The following is a 10,151-nucleotide window of genomic DNA, read 5'->3' as shown; positions in this document are numbered from 1 at the left end:
ATTAGAAAACAATTACCTACATACTTCTCTAGAAGATACATAGAAGTTAAAAAATACCCATTAAGGGTGTTATTTATATTATATTTATGTAGTATATATTATTATATATACTATATAATATATAATACTATATATTTACTATATATTTATATATTTATATACTGTATTTATGTTTATTATTGTTAATTATAATACTTTTCTACTAGGTAATCTACTACCCGATACCTATTTAGGAAGGGGGTTAAATACGGTGTATTATATCATTTATATTTACGAAAATAAATTCACAGGAACTTCTTTACGTGCCTTATTGGTATAGGCGAATTTTGATAATTTTTTTCCCCTGAAAGATGAGAACTCTTTTTTAAGACAGATCGTAGCCCAAATTTTCATTTTACTTTAATTAGATAGTGCTAGAAAAATACGTTTGGAAAAGATCAAATATTGTGCATTATTCAAATGCATATTTTATTTTATATAATTATAATTTAGGAAATCCGGGATTTGATCTGAACTGCAAAACATTCTTTTCTTTTTTAAAAAAAGAAAAAAAACAAATAACGAAATCCGGCTATTCTACAGGGCGTGAGAGTTTTTCATGTTTTTGTACTAAAAAACACACTGACTCTGATGTCCTTATAAGTCTCAAATTTCAAGTTGGCTGCTAAGTAGTCAAGTAGATATACATCATATGTTGCACATGAGTATATTATACATAATTATATCAACTAGCTGACCCCTTACACTTAGTTAGGTACTCTTTAAAAATTCCAAATCTACATGGTTCCTTCAAACTTTGGTGCAATAGTGTTCAAAACTTAAACATTTTCATCGGCCATCTTGAATCTCAAAATACTTGTGTAAGCACCACTTTAAAATGCGAATCTCGGAAAATGTTGTGATGTAGCCTGTACCTATACCTACTTTGTATAGATAAAAAAAAAGAGAAATATTTACTAGATATTTGATGTTATTATGTGTATATCAGTATATGGATTAAATACACTTTGAGATAGTAGCTTGGAGTAGCCTCCATGTTAAATCCAAGTTATTAAGTGTTTAATACGAAAAAAATATTTATTTTAGCACCTGGGTCTGGGTGCAATACAGGGGCGTCATTTCAGGTTTTTTTTCGGGTGTGCGAAGTTTCAAGCAGACCATTTTGAAATTTCACCAGGTCATATAAAAATAGATATACATACGTATATGTATATTATCCTGCATTCAATTATTTCCATACATTATAGACCGGTTATTATAATTTGATTTTAATCATATAAATAATTTTGCATTCGTGGCTCGTGCATTATTTTATTTTAGGCTTCTGCAAGGCGCAGGCCATTTGTAACATTCTAAAAGTAAGAGGTGCAACCGCACACCCTGCCACCCCCCCAAATGACGCCCCTGGTGCAATAGTGTTTATTTCCTAATGGTACAGATTGTAAGAGTCCTTGAGATCAACTAATGGCATTTCATTTTTCATGATAATGGAATACCATCGATAAGTAGTGATCATACTTGCTGACATTGATTACCTACCTATTAGAAAACTTATATGACTGTATCGTATCAGTGGCGTAATTAGGAATTTGATTTTTTTTTTGGCGGGGGGGAGGGGATTATATGTTTTTAGCAAATTCTAATAATCACATACAGTTACCTTACCCAACCAAGTATACAATGTTTGTTGTAAAACAAAAGTTTTAGGGGGTTCTATCCCCCTCATCGCATAAGAATTTAATTATTATTTCAATGGGTTAGAGTCGAGGTAGGATTGGTAGGAACAATGACATCAGGTTTGATCCTAACACAGAATACACATATTATAGTTAATGCACTGTTAAATTCAAATATACCTATAATTTATTACCGATAACATGTAAAAGAAATTTAATAGTCCTATTGTATAATTCATATTAATAAATTTAAATTGTTTTGTTCAGACTAAAATACCTATTAGAGTAACAATTGAATTTCCTCCAATTCTAGATTTGGTTACGATCAAATTAATGAAATATTCAAATACTTGCTAGAAAAAAGATTAGTTCTATTAACCGCTTTATAATTGTTTTGATTCTTTTCTTTTTATTATTATTGTTTAAAATATATTAAAGATTTTTGGCATCAATAAGGTACATAATATAGTTATAACCAATTACATTTTTATACATATTTACATTTATAGCTGTATAAATATCAGGGGAAAAAGCTTTAGTTTTTTGAACTATAGAAAATTTGGTATGTTATAAAATAGACAACTGTGAAAAAGATTTGGATATCGCTGATTGTTGAACTAATATTTAGTTTTAACTTTTTAAGTAAAGCTGGTATTTTTAATTAAATCTTTAGACCAAACTGTTTTTAATCAGAGAATGAGCACAATATTAGAATTCATGATTTTAAGACAAAATATTGTTTAAATTATTATGTATTGGCACAGGTATTTTGTAGTTTATTCACTAATTAACAATTGTTAAAAATGTAGAGGTATTAAAACATATTGTGTTTACAAAAAATTAAATATTTATTACTTTTCTATTATATAATATTTTGTACATAGTTAAAATGTAAATTTTACTACAGCATTGATTGTAAGTGTGTTTCATAGTGTATTTTTTTAATCCATAACACATGAAAATAAACAAATAAAATAAAATCAGAAGATCGTAAAATATTGAGACAGTGATTAGGAGAAACAATATTTGGCTATGCACTATCAATTTCAGATGTAATATTATTGATTATTATGTATAACTTACATGAATACAAATTTAATACAATGTAATATATTATATTGTAATACTATTTGAAAAAATTTAGAAACATTGAAGCACCAAAATTATAAAACCATTATAATAATAAAAATAAATCATTATTAAATTGTGTTTAAATGCTTTTATGGAGGATTTGAAGTAATTTAAACAATACTATTTAGTTATAATATTATTGAACACATGAGATTACAAAACTTCACAAAAACAATGAAGGAATTATTCAATAATAAATTCACAAATATTTTTCATAAGGATGGGTTATTGTACTTTATATAAGAAAAATGCATGTAGATAATTATAAAAGAACAGCATCAAATGGGAAAGCTTTAAATAATTAATGTCCTATATGTATTAAAAATAAATTAAAATAATCTGAAATACTGTTTAATACATCATTTGACAAAATAATATTTTGGTTGTTTCACAATAAAAAAACAATAATACAATATAGATATATTTTTTAAATGAGATTAGTTTATAAAATACACAAAAATATATATTTGAATATGCACGATTACAATAATAAAAATATAGTTATATGATTGCTTAAAATAAGTACAACATTGAGATAATAATAATAATAATAATAATAATAATAATAATAATAATAATAATAATAATAATAATAATATATTATACAAAAAATTATATTTGTTTCAACAATTCCGTGTTGAGGAGCATTTTTATAAAGCACATATACATATAGTTAACATACAATAAATTAATTTGTTAATAATTCATTAGTTAATATTAATAATTTAAATATCCAAATAAATAATAACTAAAAAGGCACTACTACATGTTAGACACGTGATTATTGTAACAAAATTAAGTTTGAAAATAATACAATTGATAAGGAAAATAAATTTTAAAATATGAAAAAAAAAGATATTTATACTTAATAAGAAAAGAGATATTGAGCAGGAATTTGATTTAGTTCTAATTGCACAAATATATATATATATGTACATATATATATTTTAACTATAAATTTAAACTTAAATTTGATTAAAGGAACTTTGGCACGGCTTTTGCGTTATAGATAAAAAAAAAATGATAGATATCAACAATAATTAATTTTCAAATAGAAATTGTAACAAGTACAGAATTAAGACTAGACTACATTTCAATCATAAATTAAAATAGTTGCCAAAAAAAGAAAAATACGGATAAATTAAGCTAGAGGTTTTTTTTACACCCATCCACCATAATATTTTTTAGAATGCTTAAGTAGTTCTACAATATTAAATGCAGAGTTCAATAAAATTCATTTACATAATAGAAACATAACAATTAATGACAAACAAAAAAACAATTGATGGAAGTACATAAAAATCGTACCCCTGATAACAAGTAAGCGTCAATCATTTCTTTTGTTATAAATCTGTCTAAAATATTATAATTGGTCTTATGGTTTATAATTTCTCTTTAGAAGATACCCAAATGTGTCTACCGGAATTTCTTTCAATCATTGCTTTTAAATTATCATAAACTTCTTCATATGTATCACCTTGCACTATGCCTGTAAATTGATCACCAAATTCTTGTTCTATTTTAGCTGCCCGTTCTACGTGTTTTCTTGCTTCTGCTTCGCTCATACGCTTGCACATTTCCATTAATGCTTCTACACTCTTTGGCTTGAAGAATATTGCTATAGGATGTAACCCAGCAACTTGAAGTCTTTTAATGGCATTACCACTCACATCAAGTATACAATGTTTACCCGATTCAGCTACATGACGGACAGATGAAACGGATGTACCGTATAGATTACCATTGAACTGTCCAGCTTCAATGAACAAATGATTTTGAATGTCAAGGTCCATTTGTTCACGAGATTTTACAAAATGATAATCACGACCATCAACTTCATCTGGTCTAATTTCTCGTGTTGTGTGGGGAACACAGGAACTAAAACGTTCTGGATATTCTGAAATTAGGTCATCATTGATTTTATCCTTTAATGGACCAAGTATAATAACAGGTCGTGTATAGGAGATTTGAAGCCGAACCTGTAAAATAGAATAGGATATTAGTACTTGATATTATTATAGGTACAACTAAAAATAATAAATTCAAAAATACAAATATTAATAATAAGTTTTCAAACTTAATATATTTTAATTAATAGCTGTGAATTATAATATTTATTATATTCAATAGAAAAGGTTGATTTATGCAATTCATTGGGTTAGTCATTAGATGTTGTTAATTTTTTACAGTTAGTCACATTATTTATATATTACATGTTTCGGTTTAATATAAGAAGTATAAGTAGTAATTAGTGATAAAATCAAAAATTATAGGAAAATTAAAATTGAACTATTACAATAATTATTATCTAAGTGGACTATTTTATGAAATGAATACTTCAGTAAAAATTTAAAATGACTTCATCGTAAATGTCTAGCAATTATCAATAATGTTTAATTAATAATAACAAATAATTATCAATGATAATAACATATTTATTATTAATATAATAATATATCATTTCACAGTAACCATTTTTTAAACAGAAAATTAAAAAAGAAATTGAGGGGCCTGGTACTAACATAATTTTTGTTAGACACAATTCAGAAGAATAATGACCTACTTTGTAAAATTAACATAATTTAATGATCATTATTCATTATTGATAAACTATAATATTGTATGTATTTTTTAAGTTAATAGAAAACAATATTCTACAAGTCTCATTGAATTCAATTCTCTGATAATTTAATATTTAATAGATCTTTAAAACCATCAACTCAATAGGTTTTACATGTAAATTTCTTTATAAAGTACATTTAAATTGCATTTTTTGAATTTTTGCATTTATTAATTCAGAAATGAGTTATCATTCGGGTTTAAATTATAAAAACAAAAATAAACTTAGATGCACAAAACAATAAAAATATACAGATTTGTATATAATATTGTTTTGAGAAAAAAATATAGGTATAAATACATGTATTAAAATTGTTGGAGTGTTAGTAAACAACTATGTAAAAATTGTTCAATTCAATAAATAAAAGATGGCAAAGAAAAACTGTGGTAAACTGATTACCAGTAGATAATGTTTGAAGTAAAAAATATTATTGGTACCAAAATAGTACTAATAAAAATATATTTGCAATACTGATTTGTATAGTTATATTTTCAAATGTGGAAGCCATGACAGTCATGTAATAAAAATAAAATTATTTTTCATAAAATATTAAATACACAAATTCTTTTCTAAAATGGACAAAATACGCTAAATAAGCATTAGCAATGTTTTTTAGCTTGCCGTATAGTAGATTTTTTTGTTATAAATATCCTAAAGGTTCATCACACACTACAGCGGTAGCGGTAAAATGAAGCCTAACATATTTTACTTCTACCGGGGTGGCACCACCAAGACAAAATAATTTTACAGCCACCACTGCAGTGTGTGGCGGCCTAACTTGATCAGATATAAACAGAGAATATATAGAAAAATATGCAACTTCCACAACTTCTTAGCTTTAGGTATCCACTAGTTTCATAAACTTATTTTCTAACACTTCTTTAAAGTCAAAATAATGGAATAATGCCATCAATGATGGAATTTGCATTAGTCTTAACCCTTTAATTAGTAAAATTGTATAAATTTTTGATAATACATACCACTGCTTCATAAGAAGGAGTTTCTTCAACTTTTTCACATATATTTTCTCTAGACTGCCTTTGCAAAACCATATCATCAAGACCATTTTCATATTTACCATCTTTACCTCTTCGCACCCAAGGGAATCTTCTACTAAAGGTCATAGACTTTTTTTTTCTTTCTAATGTTGATAACCTATCTAAACTTTTGCTTTCGTTTCCTCGAAATTTTACAGATCTATCACGGGCTTTTTGTTTACGCTCCCATCGACGTTTGGATGGTATAATGCCAATACCTTCTTCTCGACCAGTAGCTAAGACTTTTCGTGCCTGCCACCATTCATCATCACTTGCATTAGTTACATGAAGAATGGAACCATATTTGAACGGTAGTCCAATACTAGGTAGGCCATCGTCACTGGATGGATCATAATCAAATAGAGTACGGACATACAATGTTTTTTTCTGAGTAGTGCGAATCAATGTGCCAGTAGAAGCAGCAAGTTGAGATTTTAATTCATGAATTTTAGCTTCAAACCTAAGAAAAGATAAATATTCAAAAATATGTAACAAAACCAAATTTTAGTTATTAATTGTATACCTGTTATAATCTTTGGGTCGATGTTGAACTGTTAATAAGACGGTTTGTCCAGCATTTTTAAGGGCATCAGCTGCTTCTTCATGTGTTGCATTTTCTAAACTAACTTCATTTACTTTAAGAATAGTGTCTCCTCTTTTTAACTGTCCAGTTTGATCGGCTGGACCTCCAGCAAGAATGAATGATATAAATATACCTTCTCCATCTTCACCACCAACAATGTTAAATCCTAATCCTCCTGAACCTTTATGTAACACTACTGTCCTTATATCATTGTTTGGTAAGCTTTCATAACTTTTTACAGTATTTAATGTATCTGTAGAATATGAATTTGGAATGGTGTCAATGATGATTGGTGATGGTGCAGAATCTGTGTATGTGATTGGTTCAGTTTTACCAATGACCAATAACACTTTTTCACGAGTATTTTTTAATGTCCATACGGCTTCTTCATGTGTTACATTTTCTAAATTACGATCACCAAGAAGAGTGTTCTTGACTGCAACTAATTTATCACCTACTGATATTCTACCATCTACTTGGGCAGCTCCTCCATCCATTATTTTAGTAACAAAAATCCCATTATCACCAGGTATGTGTTGATTGCCAATCCCACCAGCAATACTGAATCCTAATCCCTGAAAAATATAATCTTCAGTATTTTATGTTACCATTTAGGAACAAGTTGAAAGTAATTAAACATTATAAATCCATGCAACTCTCAACTAGGTAAAAAAAAATACATGTAAAATACTGACGCTAAGTACCTACCTACCTAATTTTTAGAATTAAAATTAAATTTTAAGTTTTAAGCAGCATTTGATAGGCAAGTACATCCAATGCAACTCAAATGGTAGATTAGCCAACACATACTTAATACATTTTAAAAATATAAGGAAAGTATGAAACTAGATTAATGCATAACGGTTAATGATAAAATGAAGCAAAATAAATTAGAAATATCAAGACATATTTTTAAAAATAATCAATTTTTAAATTTTTTATTGGGACATGTTTATGTTATTTGTTATTTATCAACATAAGTTGTTATGGTTACAGAAGGGTGTTATTTTGGAACAAACCTATAAATAATTTTTATGATAAGTAAAATTATTATCAGCAGAATAAAGTTTAGCTAAATGTTTGATATCATAATAATATAGAGTATGACACCCTAAAGTAGTTGCTTTAATGAGAATATGTTTTCTTACAATTATTATCAAGAATGAATTGTTAAAAAAATATGCCATATTTAAACAACACTAATTAATTTACTAAAAGAAATATATTCTCACTAGCATACCTAGGTTAATAAATTGTCTACTACATAAAAAAAGATAAAAATTAAGATAGATATACCTTGGTGCCTTTACTGAGTTCTATTTCTAAGATATTTGGACCTAAAGGCAATATGTTTTTTTTGCGTTTTACACATAATGTAACTGTATGTCCAGCTCGTTTGAGTGCATCTACTGCGGTCGAATGAGGCACACCAACAACAGGTGTATCATTGACTTTGGTGATGATATCATTGACACATAACCGACCGTCTCGGTAGGCTGTCCCTCCAGGAATAATTTTTGTAATAAATATGGATGTATCGTCGTCGGTCTGTGGATTGTCTGTACCGCCTGGATGTATGAAAAAAAACCAAAACATAAACAAATCTGTTAATTTTTCATGATTAGCAGAATGGTAGAAGTTGCACCCAATATAGATATAATGTTATTCATTAAGACTTAATTCAATAAATCTGGTTGTTACATAGGTACCTATTGTAAGTGAAAAAAAATTCTAAAACATACCAGCTATGCTGAAACCCAGTCCCGAGTCGCCTCTTTCTAAGACGATCTCGTCGACAATCCATTCAGGCTTGGCGTTGCCGTTCATTTGGGCGTCCAAGCTGAACAGCGACGACACCTTTCTGATCATACCATTTGAACTGTTGATCGGTTTCTTCTTGGTGGACGCTGAGCGGTTGAGTTCTTTCATAGCGTCCAGCACCCAGACATCCGACGGGTGGCTAGCAGAGTGGGTGATGGATACAGTGTACTAGCTTAGCACACTTTCTAGCACGGAGTAGTCACTGTTGCACGGGCCACAGAGAGATGCTGATGTCTGACTACCTACCTATTTTAGGAAATCCGTTTTTTTTTTTTTAAATGTATATTTATATTTTTACGACACCGCACACATACACACACACGTACACTCACTGACGAGTCACCGCCTACCTACCCTATCTTGTTTTTGGACGGCACACGGTCACTGAGCATCGAGCGTGCACGTCAGTCGTCAGTTCACGGACGACGTCTGGTGAAGACGATGAATGATGATGATGTTAATATTTTACTCTTAATATCTTTTCACTGGCGATAATACCGTCGTTGGGCGGTGGTGACGACCACTGTCCACAACTGACTAGTGACCACTGACGACCACTACAGACTGCAGCTACTCAGTGCACACCGTCACTCCTGTAAATTGCCGTCGACGGGAAACCGAAAACCAAGAAGTGTAGTAGAAAAAAAATTAACCAATAAAATATTTTAACGGCTTTAGTGTGATTAGATATTAATTTTTTTTTCTTCTCTTTTCGTCTCCAGTAGTGGTTGTAGTCCAGTGGAATGTTTTAATTATCGCGAGAGAATTGTTTTATTTACGAGCAAACACACACACACAACATACATACATATGCATTATGTACACACACTACCATAAACACGAACGCAACGACGAACGCACGCACGCACTAACACATATGCACACACACACTTGAATTCCTCGACCGAACGAAAACAATTGGTAGACCAGTGGTTACCAAAACGGCTGTAAATGTATACGATACGAATGCCATAATTCAGTAGTACAACGCGGTTGGAACTATTGTAAAATGCTTCCGTATTATTATTATTGTTTGTTATTACAAATTACAACATGCCCGACTGATGTATTACTGTCCCGACTGTACATAATACCTAGTGCAAATACGTAATTAAATAATAATGCTTGTTAGCTGTACATAATATTGTTATATTCGTGTCGATGAGACACTGACGTGCCCGTGGAATTTTCGCCGTTATTTTTTACAATATTATCTAAAGCCGATTTTTCGTTCTCATTTCACGCTCGTGTCAGCGTTCTCCAACATTTTACCTACGGGCTAC

General features: G+C 29.4%; 2 protein-coding genes across 4 annotated transcripts in view; one reads left to right on the top strand and one right to left on the bottom strand.

The window, feature by feature from the left end:
• Nucleotides 1-10,151, top strand: part of LOC149058366 (uncharacterized) — a 476,835-nt gene that overhangs the window by 224,135 nt on the left and 242,549 nt on the right. The gene's annotated exons all lie outside the window — the stretch shown is intronic.
• On the bottom strand, nucleotides 3,795-9,359 carry dlg1 (MAGUK family member discs large 1). The gene is made up of 6 exons (XM_015513768.2): nucleotides 9,223-9,359; nucleotides 8,790-9,114; nucleotides 8,344-8,615; nucleotides 6,988-7,622; nucleotides 6,408-6,924; nucleotides 3,795-4,786 (listed from the first exon to the last, which is right to left on the bottom strand). The coding sequence occupies exons 2-6, from the start codon at nucleotides 8,974-8,976 to the stop codon at nucleotides 4,190-4,192; spliced, it is 2,208 nt and encodes a 735-aa protein (XP_015369254.1). The 5' UTR covers nucleotides 8,977-9,114; nucleotides 9,223-9,359; the 3' UTR covers nucleotides 3,795-4,189.

Source organism: Diuraphis noxia, unplaced genomic scaffold (assembly GCF_037042655.1).
Source record: "Diuraphis noxia isolate RWA-SAM2 unplaced genomic scaffold, SU_Dnox_SAM2 contig0002, whole genome shotgun sequence".
NCBI classification, from domain to species: domain Eukaryota; kingdom Metazoa; phylum Arthropoda; class Insecta; order Hemiptera; family Aphididae; genus Diuraphis; species Diuraphis noxia.
The sequence above is the reverse complement of the archived record's forward strand: the minus strand, read 5'-3'. Positions and strand labels throughout refer to the sequence as shown.